At 40.3% G+C, this 26,190-nt stretch overlaps 1 protein-coding gene across 17 annotated transcripts in view; it reads right to left on the bottom strand.

Moving 5' to 3' along the window:
* Positions 1 to 26,190, bottom strand: part of PKHD1 (PKHD1 ciliary IPT domain containing fibrocystin/polyductin) — a 534,197-nt gene that overhangs the window by 361,281 nt on the left and 146,726 nt on the right. For 16 of the 17 annotated variants that reach the window (XM_079935418.1, XM_079935415.1, XM_079935403.1 and 13 more), the window contains 7 exons: positions 24,401 to 24,673; positions 13,535 to 13,665; positions 10,658 to 10,793; positions 7,708 to 7,903; positions 6,934 to 7,001; positions 3,671 to 5,263; positions 1,433 to 1,576 (listed from right to left, as the gene is read on the bottom strand). In XM_079935418.1, coding sequence (XP_079791544.1) covers positions 1,433 to 1,576; positions 3,671 to 5,263; positions 6,934 to 7,001; positions 7,708 to 7,903; positions 10,658 to 10,793; positions 13,535 to 13,665; positions 24,401 to 24,673 — 2,541 coding nt within the window. The remainder of the gene's footprint in view (positions 1 to 1,432; positions 1,577 to 3,670; positions 5,264 to 6,933; positions 7,002 to 7,707; positions 7,904 to 10,657; positions 10,794 to 13,534; positions 13,666 to 24,400; positions 24,674 to 26,190) is intronic. The other variant, XM_079935404.1, reaches the window with a different exon arrangement.

Genomic DNA, 26,190 nt, shown 5'->3' with positions numbered 1-26,190 from the left:
ATACATGAGGTCATAGGACACTCGATTTCCACTATCGTAAGCAAGGATTCTTTCTCCTCTTCCCTCCTTTCCTCCTCCTCTCCTTCCTCCCAATCCCCACAGCCACCACCACCACTCCTCCTTCTGGTCTAAGACCATCCAATGTAACTGCCATCACAACAGTATTAGCCATCATGGAATTTTTGTCCAAGCTCAGAAGTGATGCTTTTATCACTGTAAATCTTTCACCAACATTCAAGTTGCAGACACAGAAATTAGGAATATAACTTAAAGCATTTTACAGAGAACATGAGTACAAATTATTTTTAAGTGCACAGGTATAAGATCTATGATTATGCAAACCAAATAACCACCTGGCTTAGCTGACCCTGTAGTGATAATAGTAATTTCATCCCTGAGACTTTTTTTTCTGAAGCTCAGTAGGTTATAACCATGTGTTGTGAGCCCCATCATAGAAATATCAAAGCTTTGCACATTCCATTCTAAACCCTCCACCCCACAAAGACATGGCTTCCCGTGCCACAATTTATGTGATGGCTACAAAGCTTACAACAGTGAGAGATCGTGGTGTTTTACTGAGTAAGGGCTCAGGTAATTATCTGGACTTTACAGAATAGAAGGATAATGTTAATGTTGGCCTTTTTTTCCTATAATAAGATTCAAGACCTGAGCACACTAATATGCAAGAGCTCTCCAGCAGAATGATCTAATCCCTTCACTAGGACCTCCAGAAGGCAGACATTTTCAGCAGCCCCACCTCAGAACAAGACAAAATTGTTTTCTCCACGATGCCTAGGCTGTCACTGAAACTAGTATTCACCACTCAGAACTACTTTCTCCATCTTCATATGACTGCCGTCAAGAACACAGACCTACTAGAGAATGGACTTGAGGATATGGGGAGGGGGAAGGGTAAGCTGTGACAAAGTGAGAGAGTGGCAGGGACATATATACACTACCAAACGTAAGGTAGATAGCTAGTGGGAAGCAGCTGCATAGCACAGGGAGATCAGCTCGGTGCTCTGTGACCACCTAGGGGGTGGGATAGGGAGGGTGGGAGGGAGGGAGATGCAAGAGGGAAGAGATATGGGAACATATGTTTATGTATAACTGATTCACTTTGTTATAAAGCAGAAACTAACACACCACTGTAAAGCCATTATACTCCAATAAAGATGTTTAAAAAAAAAGAACATAGGTGATAAATGTTTTGTTGTCATTAACATGACAAAAGCTGTTATGACTCATCTTAACAGGTGGTCCCCAATTCTAACTACCATTTTAGATGGGGATCAGTGTATTTCCCCCCCCCCAGGAACACATAGAAAAATTTAAAGTCAATACAGCATTAATTATCAAAAAAATGGAGTTAACCAAAGTATGTCATTTCCATATATACTCTTTAAAAAACGAATATGGCATTTTTCCTGACCATCCAGGGGCAGAACCAGGCAGCTGAAGGCAGACACTGTCGCGTTAGCCAAGACTTGGCAGGGAGCACCACACACGGCAGCTGAGATGTTCTCAGGAGAAAATCCTGCTCCAAACACATGCACGAGCCTTCCACCCAGGCAGCCTTTAAAGACAAAATGATGAGTTCACCATCATAGAGGCAAATCTTTCTTTACTCAGAATTCAAACCCATGCTTTCCTGCTCCCCTTCATTCTTTCTATGCCCTCCTGAGTCCACACACTGGCCTTAGATTCCCTGTTTTCTCAGTTTCTTCTCACTAAGCTCTGGCCTCCAAAGCCTGGAGCCCTTATTCTGTCAAACCCCAATAATTCAACAACCTATAAAACGTGTAAAAATTCCTATGTAGAAAAATAATGCTTATTTATCGTTCTTAAACTTTTTATACAGAAGAGTATAAAGTGAAAGAAAAACTTCCCCTAACTACTTATCTCACTCCCCAGAAGTAGCCATGTATAGAATTTCTTGTGAATTCTTCTTGAATTTTCTAAGCATATAGGTTTTTTTATACAAAGGGGTCATTCTATACATAATATTCTACAACTTTTTTTAAAAATTAGAAGTGTAGCATAAACATTTTTCCAAGTCTATATATACAGATCTAGCTCATCATTTTTATTTTTTATTTATTTTTTTTGCAGTATGCGGGCCTCTTACTGTTGTGGCCTCTCCCGCTGCGGAGCACAGGCTCCGGACGCACAGGCTCAGCGGCCATGGCTCACCGGCCCAGCCGCTCCGCGGCATGTGGGATCTTCCCGGACCGGGGCACAAACCCGTGTCCCCTGCATCGACAGACGGACTCTCAACCACTGTGCCACCAGGGAAGCCCCCTAGCTCATCATTTTAATAGCCACTTAGAATTCCATCATATGATTATTCCATAATTTATTGAGCAATCTTCCTATTGATTGATAGTTCCATAATTTCTCCTCTTTTTCTGCAATTAAGGATGGTGCAATGAACTATATACACTTATATGAGTAAAACTGGTGCAACTTCTTAGAAGTGGAATTGCTAGGTCAAAGGAAAAGTAAATTTTTAATTTTGACGAATACTGCCAAATTTCTCTCCAAAATAATGTTGCCCCAGTTTATACTCCTACCTGCTGTGTAAGAAGAGTGCCTGTTTGATGGGTAAAATCATGTCAGTTCTTAACAGACAACATGTTTTGCTTCAGTCTGAAAATCAATAAAGGAAAATGTCAGCTGACATCTGAAAATGTCAGATGTGCAGAGACCTCTAGTCTACATTGAGATAGAGGTCTAGTTTCTCCTGCCTTCAATGTCAAATCTAGGTGGTATTTACACAGCTACCTGACAAACTTTTTGCTTGGGTGCATTCTTACCCCTCCTCTCTCACCATAAAAGTCATGGATTCCTAGAGAGTTGAAAGGGGAACAAGGGAGCATCCAGCCCCAAACCCTTTATCAAATAAGAAATCTGAGGCTTAAAAAAGTTACCCAGCTAAGATAGTGACAGACTCAGGACCAAACCCCAATCCCCGTAGCATCCCGCCCAGCTGAGGCCAGACATATTTGTTCCAAGAAATGGCTTGGTTCGTACTTCATCAGTCTAGGATCCTGCTCCCATAATTACTTCTAACCTTTCTGCATCACAATCACATTTGAGCTATCTCAAGTGTAGTAAGACATTAAGGGGACAGAAACCCAAACCATCACTGGAAGAAAAGGCAAGGCAAATATCAATACATCTAAAAGAAGAAAAAGTTCAACCAATGAAATCATACTGTGCAATTGGCTTATTATTGGTGGAGTATGAATTCATCTGTGAAATAGTACAAAATGATAAAAATTAATCATATTTAATAAGTTTAAAACAATTCAAATTGGCAGATAGGTTTAAAAATAAATGAAGGCATTTATGTTCTACTTAAATGATCAAATTATGAGCTCTTACAAACGGTATTACTTAAAGCACAAATTAAAGCGGGTTAATGTATCAAATTAAAATACAATCAAACACTTAGAGAATATGCACAATCTCCTCGATAAAAAACAAAGCCTCATAAATGGAGCATGACAAAGTTTTAGGAGGAAGCTGGGGCTGTTAAGAGGAAAACCGGCTTCTCTCTCCTTCTGTCATTCAGACTGACGTTGATTTCCTACCTCACAGAGTAGGGACAGGAGCTACTGATCCACTTATATAAAGAAAGCTCTTCTGCCTCATCTGCCTGACTTACCGAAGTTCTCGGTCACTGCTGTAACGGTCACTCTGGATGTGAACACCAGGATAGATGAGGCCCACCCTCTCAGGTGGTCATAACCTCTGACTTGGTACTCCCCGACAGGAAGGGATGGGACCACACACTGGAGAAGAGTACGGTTGCCAGAGACACCCACACAGGGGAACATCCCAATAAAAATGTCAACGTTCGCAGCTCCTGAGATCCCGGCCACTGAAAACGTTAAGACGTCATCAGTCTGAGAAACTGAGAGCAATTCGGGGGTGAAGGCGTCGCTGTAACCAATGACGCCCACCTGGTAAGAAAGTCCATCTACCTCTATGACCAGGGCAACGGAGCCATTCCCTGCAGGAACAGCGCACTGGATGAGCTCAGAGCTGAGGTTCACAGTCAGGCAGGCCTGCTGGCCAATGTAGACTAAAGTGGAGTTCCGTCCCCTCAGGGCTGTACCCTCCAAGGTCAAGAGGCTTCCACCATGGAGGCTGAAATTCTTGGGGAAATAATGAAACACTTGAGGCAAAATGTGGAAGTGTCTGTAAACGTGACCAGAACAAGCATACCCATATCTCGTATGAAGAACCGACAGGTAGTGGGGTCCTGGGGCCAAGCCACTGATACAACACGCCACGTGGGTTGTATTAAAGGAAGTCACAGTGCAAGGAAGGCGATCATCCACAAACACCATTGGCTCATCAGCCGCGGTACCTAACCTCTGACCCCTAATCAGCACTGTGGTCAGAGACCCACTGATGCTTGTGGTCCAGGCGTCCATGACAGGAGTTGTCTCTTCACACAAGAAAAGAGTGCAATTCCCCTGACAGGCGCTGGGCAGCCCATTAACCAGGACAGTAACATTCAGGGTGAAGGAAGCGCCAGGCACGGGGTTACCCACCGGGGTAATCCGACAGAGGACCGCCTGGTCCCCCAAACTCAAAATCACACAAGTGAAAGGACCTGAAATGTCAACCTGAACTGACCTCCTGCTGGAATTAAGAGCCAAGCCCCTCACCGTGAGTACTGTCCCTCCACAAGTGGACCCAAGTGTTGGGGAAATGGCTGTTATCTGAGGCAACACCACAAATTGCTGGGGCACCGCAGACATGTCAGCAAACCCCATCTGCCTCTGACGTACTTGGAGAGGATAGATGCCCACCTCCAAACTGTGAAGAGGAAAAGCGCACCCAGACAGGCTTGTGTTGCTACTGGGAGACTGGGTCTCAACATCACAGCTCAAGTTCCCCAGAAGGACCTCTGAGTTGGAGAGATTCTGCCCTTCCACGTAGAGCCTCAGGCTGTGATTTGTGATTTCTCCTCGCGTGGCTGTGACCACCGGGGTTGCTGCCATTTCATATGTGAAGATGAAGCCCTTCCCCACCAGGCTTGGCAAAGGTTGGTGGGGGAAGGGCCGGCTGCCAGCCCAGACCTCCACAGGGGCTGGGGCACCAGGAGGCAGGGGGGCTGGCGGGGTCTCACACCAGACGTTCGTCTCCGTTGAGTTCACAATGTCACAGGACCGATTGCCCACGAGCACCCAAACCAAAGCTGGGTCGCTGCTGAACCCTCTTCCTGAGATGCTGAGGATGGTTCCACCTAAAGCACAAATATTGAGAATAAAACTGAAAAGCTGATATTTCAGAACTAGGAACTCACAGCCCCTGTGTGAGCCCCAGCAGGACCAAGTAAAAGGTGGGGTAAGTGTTAGTGAAAGTATCTCACCTCACCCATCAATGTTGATGTGTGATCATTTTGGCAGGAGTCAGATGCGCTAAATTTCACATGATAGTAAAACAATATAAATTGTCCTATAAGAGCAATGTTTATACTATTTAAGACAAAATTTCCAAGTATGTTTATAGATCCTTAGAAACCTCCATCAACTTGGACACTAATGAAAAATCAAATTTCTTGAAGTGCTCTTGTCATCTGCTATATTATCTTAACATGTCAGTCTATATGATTCTACAAATTATTATGTAGAAAGAGGATATGTATATTTCATATACATATGTATACAACATATACATAATGAAAAATCAAATTCTTTAGTCTTCTTGTCATCTGTTGTATTATCTGCCCTAATATTCCGTATTATTCTCTATGTTATTATGTAGTATATATGTATACTGTTCTATATATATTAAACTTACTAATGAAAAATCTAATTTGTTGAAGTCTTCTACTTATCTTCTATATTATTCTATGTAATATTCCAGTATTCCATATATTATGTAGTCGTGTGTGTGTGTATATGACATATCAAGAAGAACTGAAACATTGAAGCATGCTTGTAATTTTGCTGCTGTATTCATAGACATCGTCTCACTTTCTAGTTGAGGCACAATCAAATCCCATCTTCAGGACAGGGATGGGGGCAACGTACCCCTTATCATTACCAAATCAGTGGTATAGCCAAGCAGCTTTAAAAAGGATTATACTATGTTCAAGAAGGAGAATGTACCTACTGTATAGCACAGGGAACTACTCAATACCCTGCAATGGCCTATATGGGAAAAGAATCTTAAAAAGAGTGGATATATGTATGTGTATAACTAATTCACTTTGATATACACCTGAAACTAACACAACATTGTAAATCAACTATACCCCAATCAAAAAAAAATTTTTAAAGGATAATGTGTTATTCCATCCACTATCACAATGATTATCACAGGCAAATACATAGCTTTCAGTTTTTTCTGAAAATGAGTAGTTTTCTAGATTTCTCTATTTGTCCTGTCCTGACATCTCCCATGTTGACATTTGTGTTTCTGACTCTGTCTCGTCCTTCATCTACATCCCTAGAGCAAGCGAAGACATCAAAGACTCATGCCTCTTGCCCTTGCCCATGCAGTATCAAAACGGCTAACTCAGGAAGCTCTTCTCTCGTTTACTACTGTTGTTTTTTTAATCGAAATATAGTTTATCTACAATATTGTGTTCATTTCTGATGTACAGCAAAGTGATTCAGTGATATGTACTCGAGATGCGCCACTTTTTAGATGTTCCAGCCTCCTTCCATTAGGAAAAAAGAAAACCAGGCACATCTCCTTTAAAGAATTAAAAATTCTTTAATTTCCTGAACTCACTGGGCTAAGGGATCCTGAGTTTTCACACCTTCCAAAGTACATCACTCAGTTCCCAGTGCAGGGGAAAGCACCTCTCCCTGCAGCCCCTTCTCTGGTCTCACCAGGAACAAACTCTGAATATCCAGGGAGTAGACTTGCTGAATAAATAATACCAGTCAGGTCAAAGCCACTCACCCAGAACGGACCCACAGCAAGGCTGGATGCTGAAGACTTCTGTGATGTACTGGATGTGAAGATCCACACTATAGAAAATGGGGAGATGGTCATGAAATAACTGAGAGTCAGAAAAAAAAGAGAAAAGAAGGCACGAGACAGCCGAGATGTATGTATTGGGGGGAGAAGAAGAAAGAAAGGGGGCTGTGATGGAGAGCACAGGTGAGGGGCACAGTCCACCAGAGAAGGAAGGAAACGTGAAGAAGAGAAGCTAAGTGGGATATTTTCCTGCTCCAATATCAAGTGGGCACATCAGCCTCATAGAGTTTAGCTACTTTCTGGAATGAAGTAAGGGAACTTCTGGAGAAATACTGGGCAAGGGGACTTCAGGGTAAAGAGGACTGAGCACGGCCTGTGCAGTAATTGAAGCCATTTATTCAAAGCCCAAGACACTGTTATTATTAAAGGTCTTAGTGAAATCACAATCTCTTATTAAGCGCAGACTCTTCCTCCTTACATAGAGATGCCCATCCCATCTCACCCCAACCCAACTGAGAGACATGACATCTTAGTTCCAGAAAGTTCTCCTTTCCCCAACTAGTAAGCCAAAAACTGGTCTTGAGAGTGAACTGTCCTGTAGGGTCTCCAAGATTTGTTCAAATTTTAGGGTTCTCATATGTTTATCCTTCTTCAGAAGAAGAAGAAAAAATAAAGACCTAACTCAAAACTAGAATTCCTCAACTGAATCGCTAGACCATCAACAGACTTAAAATGAATGGCAAGGGTCCACCTCACCCTTGTGCATGAATGTGGGCCCCATTGATGGAGACTGAGATTCCATGGAGCCCAGCAGGCAGCGGGGGCAGCACCACCTCCAGGCCCTGAGCTGCCTGCGCTCGGACCCGAGCTCTGGTGTCCCCAATGTGGACTTGGGCATCCAAATCCGTGTGGTTCATTGGCAGCACCATTCCAATGGAAAGGGTCTCACCTCCTGTGTTGAAAAGAATCCATTAGCCCCTGTGAAGTGGATTTGTGGTCTCAACCGTTTATTCAATTCTAAGATTAGCTTTTGAGATTAAACACGTGGCTAGCCCTGTGCATAATACTCTGATTAAGAGTTTTAATGCCGGGAATTCCCTGGCAGTCCAGTGGTTAGAACTTGGCACTTTCACTGCTGGAACCAGGTTTGATCGTTGGTCAGGGAACTAAGATCCTGCAAGCCGTGCAGTGTGGCCAAAACAAATAAAAATAATTTGAAAAAGCTTTTAATGCCAACCTAATTTTTATCATGAAACTTACAACTCATTTAATAGAGCTACAGCCTATAACTTCAAGGGCATAGAAAGAAAAAATTGTCAGGACAATTGTACACAAGAGGCATTAATTCATATCCATACAGAGGCAAATCAAGTAGCTATGATGGTCTTCATAACCAGAAAATAACACCCCATGTCCTTTTTGTAGCCTCTACTTTTCTGAAGATAGAAGTCTAAAGCTCTGTCTTGATTATGCGCCGAGCCCTGTAGCAATGCTATACATGAGCGCAGTCATTCGCAGTTACAGAGCCCTTTCACCCACATTATCCCATTTGACCCTCACACTGTCCTGATAACATATGCATGGCAGTTAGCAGGATTGGCATTTTGCTTTTGAGGAAACTAAGGCTCAGTAGCCCAGGTCTCAGAGCTGATTAATGGAAATGTGAGGGCCTGAGTCCAGTCTTGTATCTCAATGCCTTTTTAGTTTACTAGCAACTCTACTAAAATGCCATGTATACTACAGACACTTCATTTTATCTCATATATGTATTGAGTATCAAGAGGAACAGATATGGCTATCAGATGTTAAATGAAGTTTCGCAGGGTATGTAAAGCAGATAGGCTCTAAAAGGTTATAGAAAATCTGCTTATTGGGGCTATATTTAAAACAATTAGGTGTGTGAATTTGAATTTGGCACTGGCGGACTTTTCAGCTAATGGATCCCAGCCTGCTGTGAAGAAGGAAACCACATGGGGCCAATGTAGAGAGGCCATCTTTGGCCCATTTATACAACACCCAGTATCTGGCAGAATAATGGTGCTCACTTCAATAAAGCATTTATTGAGTGCTACTCTGTGTTAGTTCCTGGGCTATGTACTTTTACCTATTGATACTTTATCTCCATTTTTCCCAATAACGTTGAAAGACTTATTCCTACCTAACAGTTGGAGAAGCTAAAGATAAAGGAAGTTAAGTATTGTGCCCAAGGAGTGGTTGAGCTGGAATTCATTCAGGTCGGGCGCTGACAGCAGAAATCACACTAATGGTCTCTCACATCAAATCCTTCCTCCTCCTTCCCTGCCCCTCTTCTTTTCTCTTTGATTTCTTCTTGGCTCTACTGTCATCATCAGCATCAGCATCTCCTGGATGGAGATACGTAGCCCTCCAAGTTTCAAAATAAACTTTCCCAACAGGGCACCACTCACTGTGGGTTTTATAACAAGTTCTTCTTTATTCTGCCTGTAGAAAGATCTCATTGCAAGTGTAAATCCTGCAAATAATGCATCATGTTGTATATATCAATAACATGATCTCCTTGGGCTCTTGGTCAATTGTCAAGCTAATCTGAGATGCCTTTGAGGCACTGATGCAATGTATTTATTCTTTTCATTATAGGTGGGAAATTTTATTAAGAGCCAAAATCACTGAAATCTGAATAGAACATGGAGCTCCCTCCTCCCTTTTCTACTTCGTTGGGAAGAATCTATACCACTAAGGAATTTTACACACTTTGGTCGCCTCAGGCAGCAAATTCTTCTTCTGCACTATCTGAGCTGAATAATATTGAGAAGCTAAAGGACACCTCCCTTTATGTACTCTTGAGCAATGGAAAATGAAAATAGTACCAGAAAAATTGAGTCCAGGCTGTTTCTTTAGGAAATTTGATGGTCTTGTATAATAAACCCTTAGACATGTCTGCCATAAACTCTGTCAACTGGCACCCAATTAACCAGAACACAGTGCTACCTGCTACTTTTCCAAATCTATATGTTATGACATGATAATAAATTGTCATAATTCCATCCAGTCATATCATCTGAATCATCAAAGAAAGATTAAATCATTTCATGTAGTTGGATGCTAAATAATACACTCTTTATATATATGTCTCTCAAGGAACAAGTTAATCAGAATATACTATTTTCTAATCATATCTAATAACTGCTATAAAAGGACCTGCTGCCCCAAATGCTATTTTACAATAAACTGTAAGTGGCTGCGTGCCTGGAATCTGCAACCAGACTGCCTGAGTTCAAATCCCCACTCTGGTACTTACTACCAGGTTGTTAGTACCAAGTAACATCTTAAACAAGTAACTTATTCTCTCTGTTCTTTAGTTTCCTAATCTGTAAACTGAGGCTAATAATTCTATAAATTAATGACAAAGATTAATGTCTACTATATGTCTGTGCTATTACTATTGGCACATAGTAGGTACACAATACATATTTACTGAATTTTTAACTTCGAATTCCCATGTCATTTTCAGGATAGAAATGGTCCCAATTTTACAGAGAGAAAAATAGATATAAGGAAATTTATTCAATGATGGCTAAGAGGACAAAATCAGTCTCCAGGTTTTCAGAAAAATAACTTCCATCCAAAATATAATACTATCTTCAATAAAATTAATAGGCCATTGTTTTGCCTTTTTATACGATCAGTGCTGTAAGCTAAAAAGATCCTACAGGATCAGGTAGTTTACCTGCTATGCTGCTTCTGTTTCTGCTGAGAGACACAATTACTGGATTTAAAGAGGAGACGTAAGTAAATGCCTTGGGAAGAACCACAGAATGGTCCCCTCTGATCACAGTCACATTCACTGTAGGTCCATCTTCCCCCTGAAAAATTAATTTTTAAAATCAAAACTCTGGGGACTCCCCTGGTGGTCCAGTGGTAAAGAATCCACCTTCCAATGCAGGGGACGCGGGTTCAAACCCTGGTCGGAGAACTAAGATCCCACATGCCACGGCACAACTAAGCCCACGCGCCACAACTATTGAGCTCTTGCATCTCAACGAGCGAGCCCATATGCTGCAAACTACAGAGCCCACTCACCCTGGAGCCCTTGCGCCACAACTACAGAGAGAAAACCCACATGCCACAACTAGAGAGAAGCCCGGGTGCCGCAACGAAGAGACCACACACCATAACAAAAGGTCCCACATGCCTCAACGAAGATCCCGTGTGCCACAACTAAGACCCGACACAGCCAAAAAATTAAGGAAAATAAATAGTTTTTAAAAAATAAAAACTCTGTAAATAAGACTGAGTTGAGCAAAGTCCATACAGAATTAGTTTAAAGGGTTAATTTCAAGAAAATTGTTTTTAAAGACTATATTTGCTACTTTGAAGTCTCTCTCTGTGCCTGTGTCTCTCTCTGTCTCTGTCTCTCTCACATGCACACACACTCACAGTGACAAGTGCTTAGAATAGGCAAGTGCAGCATCCAACAGATTAAAGAGTAAAGAAGAATGATTTGCAATTAACACACCAATTGGCTCTGCAAAAAAAATGCAATTTCAAATAAACATCTATATCTAGCTAAACTACCCATCAAGTGTGAGAGTACTTTGAGATATTTAAGTACTAAGAAAACTTCCCTCCCACATTTTCTTTCTTGGGGTATTTCTTAAGGCTATTATCTTATAAAATAAGCAATAACCAAAAAAAGAGAAAAAATACTCCAAGAAACAGTGAAGCTACTCAGGAGAGCAGTCAAGGGAAATACTAGGATGAAACCTATAGAATAAATCTAGAAAACACAAGTTAGATTGAAGCAGAAGAAGAGGGAGCTTCAAGAAAAAAGAGCAACTGATATAATGAAATATTTTTTATAGAGGATTTTTATAATAAGGAAGACATGTAAAAAAAAAAACTCTAGGGACTTCCCTGGTGGCACGGTGGTTAAGAATCCGCCTGCCAATGCAGGGGACACAGGTTTGAGCCCTGGTCCAGGAAAATCCCACATGCCGCGGAGCAACTAAGCCCATACGCCACAGCTACTGAGCCCGCGTGCCACAACTACTAAGGCCCACACGCCTAGAGCCCGTGCTCCGCAACAAGAGAAGCCACCACAATGAGAAGCCCACACACCACAACGAAGAATAGCCCCCACTCACCGCAACTAAAGAAAGCCCACGCACAGCAACGAAGACCCAACACAGCCCCAAAAAAAACAAATAAATAAATTTATGAAGTAAAAAACTCTAAGAAAAAGACAAACTATAAAAAATATATATTGCCTGATTCTGTCAGTATCATTCAAATAGTTTAATAATGTAAATATGGTTTATTGATTTAACCAAAAAATGACACTGTAACTATATTCAAAGGAATTTAAAGTGGTTGTTTCAGAAAGGGGGACTGAAGAATGGGGAAGTGGGTACGAGAGAGTATGATTGTCTTACTATTTTCTTTTGAACTTTGCATGTATTGCTTTGTTCAATTAAAAGTTGGCTTTCCTAATTTTTATTCTCTCTAGTAAAAGAAATTCAAACAGTACAAATTTTACCCACTAAAATAGTAAATATAGCTAAAGTGCTGATACTCAATGTTGGCCAAGGCACCAGAAATCAGACACCCACACAGCGATGGTGAGAGTATTATTTAAAAAGAGTTTCAGACAACTGGATATCCATGTCAAAAGCTTTATACCTCTGTGCTGCTGTTGTTGGCACATAGTAAGTACACAGGAAATTTTGGAAATTATCTAAATGTCCAATAATGGGAAATATACAAATTACAACACAAACATATTAGAATTGCATGCAGTTTATATATAAAAGCTAACATTTCATAATATTTGAATAACTGGATGAGATAAAAATATGGGACCAGAGATCAAAGATTACTCTGAACCCTCTCTTCTTCCAGAGATCTTTATTGTTCAGCAGACAGCCTTCTTTGGGGGTCATGGATGTGCTAGGAATCTTGATGGCACTGAAGTGAACTCTGAATAGGAAGTTCAATTTCAGCTGTGAGCATGACTCTCACCCACAGCACCAGGGAAGGGTCTGGACCAAAAACTCTTATGCCATCTATGGGATAGCACCAGCTGAAGAGGGATGGGAAAGCTAAGGGACTTGTTTTTAAGAAACAAGGGAAGCAGTAGGGACTAACTAGGAAGCTATTTCATAGGAACCAGACATTCTAGAGGATTCCAAGTTCCACCAGTCACATCCATGCCAGAAAACAAAATTGCTAATGAAAACTAAGTTATTTGTTTACTTGAGAAAGAAGCGAGATTCTAAGATATATGTCTTGCAAACCAACACTCAGAATGTGCACTAGGTAAATATATTTATTCTGTGGCACTAATACTCATTAAGAGTATGGACTGGGACTGCCTGGTTGTCTTCTTTTAAAAGAAATTAACTGATGCTAATTACAAGCCCCATTGGCGGGGTCAGCTTCCCAGTTCATAACAGAAGTGCTTCCATGTAAGCAACATAAGCATGCTCTCATGATGAAAACGTCATGTCAGTTACTTAGTTCTAAGGAACGATTCACTGAGAACCTTACACTACACGTTAACAATGGTCACTCACTCAGAGAGGAAATGCCAAAAGATTCCACTTACCTTGGGTGGAACTTTGCATTGAATTCTTCGTGAATTGCTTGTGGTGACATTAATGGCACAAAACTGGGATCCAAATAAAACCAGGCTAACATCTTCCAAACTAGAGCCTTGGATGGTGGCCCAGAGCCCTCCTGTACAAAAGCAGCATTTTCAGATAGGACACACAGCCGTACAGACAGACAACAATTAATTATCCACAAGAGAAATAAATGAAATCAAAATATGAAACTCCTTAGTCAAAACACAAGGCATGTTCAAACTGAAGAAAAAGACTAAAGTTAAAAATATAAACTACTAAATGAGATGGGAGATACAGTGACTGAAGGGCAGAGAGGAGGAGATATTTAAGACTAAAACATAGAGATAAAACACAGACGTGGAACAGAGAAGTAGAGTATCAATAGATGGTCTCTGGAAACTGCTTCTGCTCCAGATTTCTGAACATCATCCCTGCCAATTCGATAAAACATACTCTCTTCCCAAGAAACCAGTATAAGAGAGCAAGTATAAGACAGTAGATAGAGCAGGGGGCCCAGAGTCAGGGCTATAGACTGCTCTACCACTTAGAGCAGGTCATTTGCATTATTGTCCCTGAGTTCACTGGTCCTCGTCTCCCTCAACTTTTTTTTTTTTTGGCCATGCCACTCGGCTTGCAGGATCTTAGCTCCCTGACCAGGGATTGAACCCGGCCCTCAGCAGTGAAAGCTCAGAGTCCTAACCACCGGACCACCAGGGAATTCCCTCTCCCTCATCTTTAAATGACAGCCTTAACCCTTCCAGCTTTGTGATTCGATACCACACAGACTATGTTCTGGTCTCCATAATGATATAGAAGGGACTGTCATTGTCACCAAGTGCTGCCAGGATTTCTGTACTGACCACTGAGGAGGAGCAACCACAGAAACCCCCATCTCCTCACCACAAACGTCAGTAAGAGAAGGAATGGCACCAATCGCACTGATACCACGGCACACAATACCATTTGGAGGACCAGCCCTTGATCCAGCTGATGGACAGGAAGCCCACTTATTGTTGATCAGCAATGATTCTGGTCTGCCATCTTTCCAGAAAGGGACATAAAAGAGGCAGTGAAGCCACCAAATAGAGACACATATCCCATGCCAGTGGGGAGAGGCCACAGAAGCAAGGTTGTCATTCCCCAATGTGTCAGGGTGAGAAAGGAAATTTATACAACCTGATGAAACTCTCGCAGGAGCATGTGACTAAGTGGAATGTTATCCTGAAGTTAAATATATAAACATGCCCTTAAGATTCAGGACAAGACTACAATAAACTTCTAAGTTAAAGAATAACATTGAGGAAGAGCCAACATACATTAGCAACATAAAAGATACAATATCTGGAAACAATCTTGACAAGAACAATTCAAGAGTATGAAGAAATGTGAAGAAAGCTTTGAAATGCTGCTGACAAACGTAACAGATGAGTTAAAACTTAAATAAGAAAACTAAAGTAAATGTACGGAAAGAGTGAACATTGTAAGGTGGCATATCTTTCTTTTTTTTTCTTTTTGAATTTTATTTTATTTATTTTTTATACAGCAGGTTATTAGTTATCTATTTTATACATATTAGTGTATACATGTCAATCCCAATCGCCCAATTCATACCACCACCACCACCACCACCCCACCTGCCACTTTCCCTCTTGGTGTCCATATGTTTGTTCTCTACATCTGTGTCTCTATTTCTGCCCTGCAAACTGGTTCATCTGTACCATTTTTTTAGATTCCACATATATGCGTTAATATACTATATTTGTTTTTCTCTTTCTGACTTACTTCACTCTGTATGACACTCTCTAGATCCATCCACGTCTCTATAAATGACCCAATTTCGTTCTTTTTTATGACTAATATTCCATTGTATATATTCCATTGTATATATTCCATTGTATAAACTTCTTTATCCATTCATCTGTCAATGGGCATTTAGGTTGCTTCCATGACCTGGCTATTGTAAATAGTGTTGCAATTAACACTGGGGTGCATGTGTCTTTCTGAATTATCGCTTTCTCTGGGTATATGCCCAGTAGTGGGGTTCCTGGGTCATAGGGTAGTTCTATTTTTAGTTTTTTAAGGAACCTCCATGCTGTTCTCCATAGTGGCTTATCAATTTACATTCCCACCAACAGTGCAACAGGGTTCCCTTTTCTCCACACCCTCTCCAGCATTTCTTGTTTGTAGATTTTCTGACGATGCCCTTTCTAACTGGTATGAGGTGATACCTCATTGTACTTTTGATTTGCATTTCTCTAATAATTAGTGATGTTGAGCAACCTGTCGTGTGCTTCTTGGCCACTGTATGTCTTCTTTGCAGAAATGTCTATTTAGGTCTTCTGCTCATTTTTTGATTAGGTTGTTTGTTTTTTTTACTATTGAGCTGCATAAGCTGTTTATATATTTTGGAGATTAGTCCTTTGTCCGTTGATTTGTTTGCAAATATTTTCTCCCATTCTGAGGGTTGTCTTTTTATTTTTGTTTTTATTTCCATTACTCTAGGAAGTGGATCAAAAAAAGATCTTGCTGTGATTTATGTCAAAGAGTGTTCTTCCTATGTTTTCCTCTAAGAGTTTTATAGTGTCCAGTCTTGCATTTAGGTCTCTACTCCATTTTGAGTTTATTTTTGTGTATGGTGTTAGGAAGTGTGCTAATTTCATTCTTTTACATGTAGCTATCCAGTTTTCCCAGCACAACTTATTGAAGGGCTATCTTTTCTGCACTGTATATCCTTGCCTCCTCTGTCATAGATTAGTTGACCATAGGTGCGTGGGTTTATCTCTAGGCTTTCTATCCTGTTCCATTGATCTATATTTCTGTTTTTGAGCCAGTACCATACTGTCTTGATTACTGTAGCTTTGTAGTATAGTCTGAAGTCAGGGAGTCTGATTCCTCCAGCTCCATTTTTTTCCCTCAAGACTGCTTTGGCTATTTGGGGTCTTTTGTGTCTCCACACAAATTTTAAGATGATTTTGTTCTAGTTCTGTAAAAAACGCCACTGGTAATTTGATAAGGATTGCACTGAGTCTGTAGATTGCTTTGGGTAGTACTGTCATTTTCACAATATTGATTCTTCCAATCCAAGAACATGGTATATCTCTCCATCTGTTTGTGTCATCTTTGATTTCTTTCATCAGTGTCTTATAGTTTTCTGCATACAGGTCTTTTGTCCCCTTAGGTAGGTTTACTCCTAGGTATTTTATTCTTTTTGTTGTAATGGTAAATGGGGTTGCTTCCTTAATTTCTCTTTCTGATCTTTTGTTGTTAGTGTATAGGAATGCAAGAGATTTCTGTGCATTAATTTTGTATCCTGCAACTTTACCAAATTCATTGATTAGCTGTAGTAGTTTTCTGGTGGCATCTTTAGGATTCTCTATGTATAGTATCATGTCATCTGCAAACAGTGACAGTTTTACTTCTTCTTTTCCAATTTATATTCCTTTTATTTCTTTTTCTTCTCTGATTGCCGTGGCTAGGACTTCCCAAACTATGTTGAATAATAGTCATAAGAGTAGACAACCTTGTCTTGTTCCTGATCTTAGAGGAAATGCTTTCAGTTTTTCACCATTGAGAATGATGTTTGCTGTGGGTTTGTCATATATGGCCTTTATTATGTTGAGGTAGGTTCCCGCTATGCCCACTTTCTGGAGAGTTTTTATCATAAATTGGTGTTGAATTTTGTCAAAAGCTTTTTCTGCATCTATTGAGATGATCATATGGTTTTTATTCTTCAGTTTGTTAATATGGTGTATCACATTGATTGATTTGCGTATACTGAAGAATCCTTGCATCCCTGGGATAAATCCCACTTGATCATGGTGTATGATCCTTTTAATATGTTGTTGGATTCTGTTTGCTAGTATTTTGTTGAGGATTTTTGCATCTATACTCATCAGTGATACTGGTCCGTAATTTTTTTTGTAGAATCTTTGTCTAGTTTTGGTATCAGGATGATGAGTTAGAATGAGTTTGGGAGTGTTCCTTCCTCTGCGATTTTTTGGAAGGGTTTGAGAAGGATGGGTGTTAGCTCTTCTCTAAATGTTTGATAGAATTCACCTGTGAAGCCATCTGGTCCTGGACTTCTGTTTGTTGGAAGGTTTTTAATCACAATTTCAATTTCATTACTTGTGATTGGTCTGTTCATATTTTCTATTCCTTCCTGGTTCAGTCTTGGAAGGTTACACCTTTCTAAGAATTTGTCCATTTCTTCCAGGTTGTCTATTTTATTGGCATAGAGTTGCTCATAGTAGTCTCTTACGAAACTTTGTATTTCTGCGATGTCTGTTGTAACTTCTTTTTCATTTCTAATTTTATTGATTTGAGTCCTCTCCTTCTTTTTCTTGATAAGTCTGGCTAAAGGTTTGTCAATTTTGTTTATCTTCTCAAAGAACCAGCTTTTGGTTTTATTGATCTTTGCTATTGTTTTGTTTCTATTCCACTTATTTCTGCTCTGATCTTTATGATTTCTTTCCTTCTACTAACTTTGGGTTTTGTTTGTTCTTCTTTCTCTAGTTCCTTTGGGTGTCAGGTTAGATTGTTTATTTGAGATTTTTCTTGTTTCTTGAGGTAGGCTTGTATTGCTATAAACTTCCCTCTTAGAACTGCTTTTGCTGCCTCCCATAGGTTTTTGGATCGTCGTGTTTTCGTTGTCATTTGTCTCTAGGTATTTTTTGATTTCCTCTTTGATTTCTTCAGTGATCTCTTGGTTATTTAGTAACGTATTGTTTAGCCTCCATGTGTTTGTGTTTTTTACGTTTTTTTCCCTGTAATTCATTTCTAATCCCATAGCATTGTGGTCGGAAAAGATGCTTGATATGACTTCAATCTTCTTAAATTTACCGAGGCTTGATTTGTGACCCAAGATGTGATCTATCCTGGAGAATGTTCTGTGTGCACTTGAGAAGAAAGTGTAATCTGCTGTTTTTGGATGGAATGTCCTATAAATATCAATTAAATCTATCTGGTCTATTGTGTCATTCAAAGCTTGTGTTTCCTTATTAATTTTCTGTCTGGATGATCTGTCCATTGGTGGAAGTGAGGTGTTAAAGTCCCCCACTATTATTGTGTTACTGTTGATTTCCTCTTTTACAGCTGTTAGCAGTTGCCTTATGTATTGAGATGCTCCTATGTTGGGTGCATATATATTTGTTATATCTTCTTCTTGGATTGATCCCTTGATCATTACATAGTGTCATTCCTTTTCTCTTGTAACATTCTTTAAGTCTATTTTATCTGATATGAGTATTGCTGCTCCAGCTTTCTTCTGATTTCCATTTGCATGGAATATTTTTTCTATCCCCTCACTTTCAGTCTGTCTGTGTCTCTAGGTCTGAAGTGGGTCTCTTGTAGACAGCATATATATGGGTCTTGTTTTTGTATCCATTCAGCAAGCCTGTGTCTTTTGCTTGGAGCATTTAATGCATTCATGTTTAAGGTAATTATCGATATGTATGTTCCTATTACCATTTTCTTAATTGTTATGGGTTTGTTTTTATAGGTCCTTTTCTTCTCTTGTGTTTCCCACTTAGAGAAGTTCCTTTAGGATTTGTTGTAGAGATGGTTTGGTGGTGCTGAATTCTCTTAGCTTTTGCTTGTCTGTAAAGCTTTTGATTTTTCCGTCAAATCTGAATGAGATCCTTGCCACGTAGAGTAATCTTGGTTTTAGTTTCTTCCCTTTCATCACTTTACATATATCGTGCCACTCCCTTCTGACTTGTTGAGTTTCTGCTGAGAAATCACCTGTTAACCTTTTGGGAGTTCCCTTGTATGTTGTCGTTTTTCCCTTGCTGCTTTCAGTAATTTTTCTTTGTCTTATTTTTGCCAATTTGATTACTATGTGTCTCAGCATGTTTCTCCTTGGGTTTATCCTGCCTGGGATTCTCTGTGCTTCCTGGACGTAGGTGGCTATTTCCTTTCCCATGTTAGGGAATTTTTCGACTATAATCTCTTCAAATATTTTCTCGGGTCCTTTCTCTCTCTCTTCTCCTTCCTAGACCCCTATAATGCGAATGTTGTTGTGTTTAATGCTGTCCCAGAGGTCTCTTAGGCTGTCTTCATTTCTTTTCATGCTTTTTTCTTTATTCTGTTCCATGGCAGTGAATTACACCATTCTGTCTTCCAGGTAACTTATCCGTTCTTCTGCCTCAGTTACTCTGCTACTGATTCCTTCTAGTGTATTTTTCATTTCAGTTATTGTATTGTTCATCTCTGTTTGTTTGTTCTTTAATTCTTCTAGGTGTTTGTTAATTCTTCTAGTTCTTTGTTAAACATTTCTTGCATCTTCTCGGTCTTTGCCTCCATTCTTTTTCCGAGGTCCTGGATCATCTTCACTATCATTATTCTGAATTCTTTTTCTGGAAGGTTGCCTATCTCCACTTCATTTAGTTATTTTTCTGGGGTTTTATCTTGTTCCTTCATCTGGTACAAAGTCCTCTGCCTTTTCATTTTGTCTGTCTTTCTGTGAATGTGGTTTCTCCTTCCACAGGCTGCAGAATTGTAGTTCTTCTTGCTTCTGCTGTCTGCCCTCTTGTGGATGAGGCTACCTAAGATGCCTGTGGCATACCTTTCTAAGTTAAACTAAAGCATCAATACAATCATGATAAAAATACAAAAAAAATTTTAATTTAAATTAGACATGCTGATTTTAAAATTCAATGAAAAATAAACAATAGCCAGAAAACAAAATTTCAAAAATAAGAGTGAAGGTCTTCTGCCAGACATTAAAATACCTTACAAAACAGTTATAATTGGAGAGATCAGGTGGCAGAGTAGGATGATGCAGAGCTCACCTCCCCCAACAAACACATCAAAATACATCTACATGTGGAGCAACTCACTGCAAACAACCTGGATGCTGGCAAAAAGGTTCTTCTACAACCAAGGCTGTAAGAAAATCCTCACAGAGTTGGGTGGGAAGGGAGGAGAAGCAATCAGCTCAGGACCCACACCCCTAGCAGGGGACACAGAAGAAAAGGGGGATATCTCAGGCTCGGGGACCCTCCCTGGGGAGTGAGGGGTTTGAGCCACATATTGGGCACCCCAACCCTAGGGCTCAACACCAGGAAGATGAGTCCTGAATTGTGTCCCCCTCAAAATTCATATGTTGTAGTCCTGGCCCCTTGTACCTCAGAATGTGACCTTTTTTGGGAATAGGGTCATTACAGATGTACTTAGCTAAGACAAGGTCATATTGGAGTAGGGTGGGTCCTTAATTCAATATGACTAGTGTCCTTAGGAAAGGAAAATTTGGGCACATAAAAGACACAGGGAGAACACCATGTGAAGATAATGGCAGAGATCAGGGTGATGCTTCTACAACCCAAGGAATGCCAAAGATTGCCAGCAGACTACCAGAATCTTGGGGAGAGGCATGAAACAAATTCTTTCTCACAGGTTGTTGCAGAAGGAATCACCTCCACTGACATCTTGATACCAGACTTATAGCCTCCAGAACTGTGAGACAATAAACTTCTGTTATTTAAGCCATCTAGTTTGCAGTACCTCGTTAAGCAGCCCTAGAAAACTAATACAGACCCCTAACCCACACTATATACGAAAATTAACTAAAAATGAATCATACATCTAAATGCAAGAGCTAAAGCTATAAAACTCTTAGAAGAAAATATAGGCATAAATCTTGTGACATTGGATTAGGCAATCGTTTCTTAGATAGGACACCAAGGAACAAGCAACAACAATAAAATGATAAATATATATTTCTAAGAGATATTGCCCTAGTCCAACCCAACATTCTCTCTCCCCTGGATGGCTTCAGTAGCCTCCATCCTTGCCTCCCTACAGTATCTCCTCACACAGCAGCCTAAGTCAGATCATGTTGCTTTTGCACTTAAACTTTTCCAATGGCACCTGTCTTGCTCAGAATTAAAGCCAACATCCTTTCAGACTTCCCTGGCAGTCCAGTGGTTAGGGCTCTGAGCTTCCACTGCAGGGGGCGCAGGTTGAATCCCTAGTCAGGGAGCTAAGATCCCACGTGCCACACGGCATGGCCAAAAAACAACAACAACAAAAACCCAATATCCTTTCACAGCCTCTAAAGCCATATGATCTGCTCCCAGTCATCTCCTACCACCCCCCTCACTCAATTTATTCCAGCCACAGAAACCTCCTTGGTTGGAACAAGCTGAGCTCATTCTGACTTAAGATTTTATCATTTGGTGTTCCCTCTGCCTAGAATCTCCTCCAAGATTTCCCCAAGACTCATTCCTTCACTTCCTCCCTGTCTCCACCCTCCAGTGACATCCTTGTCATTTCTCCAGTGCCAGTGACCATCCTATCACAACCACCACTCCCTCTGTCACTATTCCCCTGCTTTATTTTTCTCTTACACACTTACCTCCAGGAGAGCAGGGACTTTGTTTCAATTTATTGTATGCTCAACATTCATAGTGACTGGCACATAGTAAGAGCTAAATAAATTGTTGTCATTATTATTGTTGATAATAATTAAAAGTTGGAGAGGCAGTGACAATGCCATTCCCATTTGAAAGCTGAAGTGCCTCACAAGCGTCCACACCTTAGGACCTAACACACAGAAATGAACCAATTTTTTTTTTAATCCTTTTAAGGGCACTTGGCATATGGGCAAGTGGTGATTTGGAATATTACTGATCACATTATTACACATATTCATTACATACTCAACTGTTCTGTAAATTCCTTGTTGGTAGGACTCAGCCTGGTTCTCTTTAAATCCCCAATAGCGGTGTTGCTCAAACTGCCCTATTCATAGAAATTGCCTGAGGATCCTGTGAACATGCAGATTGATTAGGAGGTGAGAGATGGGGCCTGAGACTGCATTTCTAACAAACTCCCGGATGATGGAGATACCGCTGGTCCAGAACCACACTTTGAGAACCAAGGTCTTCAGCACCTGGCACAGGGCTTTCCGCAGGGTGGCTCAGTCAGTGTTGAGTGATGGATGGATGGATGGACTGAATGATACTGGTTGGTACTAGGTAGGTGGCAGGGTGGAGGAAGGGTTCAGAGGGAAAGTTTAAATCCAGTAATAAAGTAGCAGCTAGAATCTCTCTCTCCTTCCGTTTCCCCTCAGTCATACCAGAGATTAATTTGGACCCACCCAACATTATCCCTTCTCTGAGTTTTCCATCTTTCACTAAAATACAGAGGGGTGGTGTACAGTCCTCCTAGACAAACCCTTCACCATGTATTGTTGGTATAGCATACCCTGACAGGGTAACCAACTCAACTCAGTTTGTCTGGGATTTTCCAAGTTTTAGCACTTAGAGTTCCATGTCCCAATTTTAACACTGAAAGTCTTGCATCCTGGGAAACCCCTCAGTCCCAGGAAACTGGGACAGTTGGCCAGTCTGCCTGTGTGAGTCACTCTGTGTAGAGGACAAAGCTGATTGAGTCACCTGTCTGCCCTGGAGGTACCTGCAGTCCAGTGGGGGAGTCGAGTGAGGAAGGAAGGTGTGGCCTGAACTGCAAAGATAACTTTATAGGAAGATCAAAGCCACTTATACATCTGGTGGGAAGACTCAAACCAATAGTTATTGGGTTAATATAGAGTGTGATCTTTCACTCTGAGCACCACAGACAATCTGGCTCCCTCCTTAAATCACTGAGAAATAAGGGCAAGCTTGTTCGGTTTTATGTGCAGAGAAGAAAAAAGCAGCCCTCTTGATTTACTCTATAAGGCCAAGTAAATTCAGAAATCAACTGTTCCTTTGAACAATGAATTTGTAGCCAGGAAACACTACTTTAATAAGTGTTCTAAGCCACGAATCTTTGGCCAACAGAATAAACAATGACAAAAATCCAAGGCATTAAGGAAAAATTTTTATGCTCTAAAAATCATATATTAACATATAAAGCATGAGTGTTCCTGAGATTCTTGCAGTCTGGCTGGGTTGTTTTAAACAGGCTGTGTCCCTCAGAAAGCCTGGGGAGAGCCTTGGTTGCCATGGCACTAAGACCCAATGCACAGGGCTGATGCTGGCAAGCCCTGCTGACCTCTCCATACCCCACTACTCAAATGGTAGTTGGCTTTGACTGCTAGCCAAGTATCCGAGTGTACGTCATTTTACAAACATTTGTGAAACACCCATTAAGTTCCTAGTGGGCCAGGCCTGTACTTCACATTTGCAAATGCTTTTAATTTTCAAGGGACTTTCCCACCTGTTGGCTCATTTTAATCTCACTCAAAACTAAGAGGTCTAAGCATTGTTCAGCCCATTGCATGGGTAAGACAGCATGCTGAGGTAGAAGCAGCAGGAGCCTTGGCATCCCACAATCCTGGTTTGCATCCTAGCTCCACCTCTTTCCATCAGGAAGCCTTGGGGAAGTCACTCTTCTCTTAGAAATACTATTATCTCATCTGAAAAAATGTGGATAATAATTCCACCTTTCCAGCGGCTGTAAGCATTTAGGGTGTGCGACTACCTAGAACAGGTACTCAGTAAACGATCCTGTGCCCATCCTCATCACTGTTAGGAAACTAAGTCCCACAGAAGTATCTGAAACTTCTAAGGTCACACTTCTGATTTTGGCAGGCTGAAAACCCAGGCACATGTCCTAACTCCCCCTCCTAGTGTCATTTCCATTTGATCAGATTGTCCCAATGACTCAATGATTGACCCAGTGATGCCTGACGCCATCAGCCAAACTATGGTCCTTTAGGTGGCAAGTGAGTTCATTTAAGGGCTCAAATGTCTATTACTCATTGGAAGAAATGCTGATGGCAGAAAACAGAAAGCTGTGAATCACAGTGGCTACAGAATTTATTCCACGGCAGGACTAGATTCCTGCAGATGGGCAAGAATGCTAGCTTCAGAGGGTCAGATGCAAGGCAGGTGCCCCCGGATTACCAATGTCTGCAGCTCTGGAAGGCTCCACAGCATCCAGTCTGGGCTCCACGTTTAGGAAGAGGCCTCCTCCACTGGCATTGATGGCAAGACCAGAGGGTCTCACCAACACTGAAATCTGATGCACTCCAACGGGCAGCAGGCCTGTCTGACACACCACATTCGTTTGGTTTGAGAAAATAACTTTGCAACTTGTTTTGTTCACTGTAACCTGCAAGGCCTCGGAGTCACCAGAGAAACCACTTCCAGTAATATAGACCAGTAGGTCAATGTCATCTTAAAAGAAGAAAGAAATTAAAAGAAAGAAATCATTTCTCAGTGATATCACTCCATTTACAAGAACTCTATCAAATGTTCATTCCCTCTCACCTTCCTCTCCCAAAATTCAAGGAATTAAATGCTGACTCATGTATTGGAATCTATATTGATTTTAATAGCGTAGAGCCCTCATCTTAAACTTTCTCAAACTAGTGATGAGAAATCACTAGTCAACAAAAAATGGGGAAAAAAATAAAAATAAAGAAAATTTCAAAACAAGGGAGAAAGAGAATACAACATTTTTTTTTTTTTTTGTGGTACGCGGGCCTCTCACTGTTGTGGCCTCTCCCTTTGCGGAGCACAGGCTCCGGACGCACAGGCTCAGCGGCCATGGCTCACGGGCCCAGCCGCTCCGTGGCATGTGGGATCTTCCCGGACCGGGGCACGAACCTGTGTCCCCTGCATCGGCAGGCAGACTCTCAACCACTGTGCCACCAGACTCTCAACCACTGTGCCACCAGGAATGATGACATTTTAAGTCATCAAAAATCCACCATTTCAGGACTTCCCTGGCAGTCCAGTGGTTAAGACTCTGCACTTCCACTGCAGGAGGCACAGGTTCGAACCCTGGTCAGGGAACTAAGATCCCACGTGCCACACGACGCAGCCAAGAAATTAAAAAAAAAAAAAAATCCACAATTTCAAATCATAACCATTTCATTTAGATTGGCTAAAAAATTCACCTTCTGCTGCATCACTCAACATCCACCCCATGAACGGACACACCTTCTACCCACACATCACCAGGTACACGGCCTCCAACAAGTCACTCTCAGTCTAAAGTTCACGCACAGAAATAGACCCACAGACATAGAAGACAAACTTATGGTTATCAGAGGGGAAAGAGGTGGGGGAGGGACAAATTAGGAGGTTGGGATTAACATATACACACTACTATATATAAAACAGATAAGGACCTAACGTATAGCACAGGGAGCTATACTCAATATTTGTAATAACCTATAAGGGAAAAGAATCTGAAAAAGCATATATATATATATATATATATATATATATATAGTTATATATATATATATATTCAGTTATATATATATATAACTATATATATATTATATATATAGTTATATATATAGTTATATATATATAATATATAATATTATAATATATATAATATATATTATATATAATATATATTATATATATTATAATATATATAATATATATAATATATATTATATATATTATATATATATTATATATTATATAATATATAATATATATTATATATTATATATTATATATTATAATATATATTATATATAATATATATAATATATTATATATTATATATATATTATATATATTATATATTATATATATTATATATATATAATATATATATTATATATATTAATATATATTATTATATAGTATATATATAATATATAATTATTATTATATATTATATATATTATATATATTATATATAATATATAATATATAATATATTAATA

The sequence above is a fragment of the Stenella coeruleoalba genome (assembly GCF_951394435.1).
Source record: "Stenella coeruleoalba genome assembly, chromosome: 10".
NCBI classification, from domain to species: Eukaryota; Metazoa; Chordata; class Mammalia; order Artiodactyla; family Delphinidae; genus Stenella; species Stenella coeruleoalba.
Note: the sequence above shows the minus strand (reverse complement) of the source record. Positions and strands in the feature narration are given on the sequence as shown.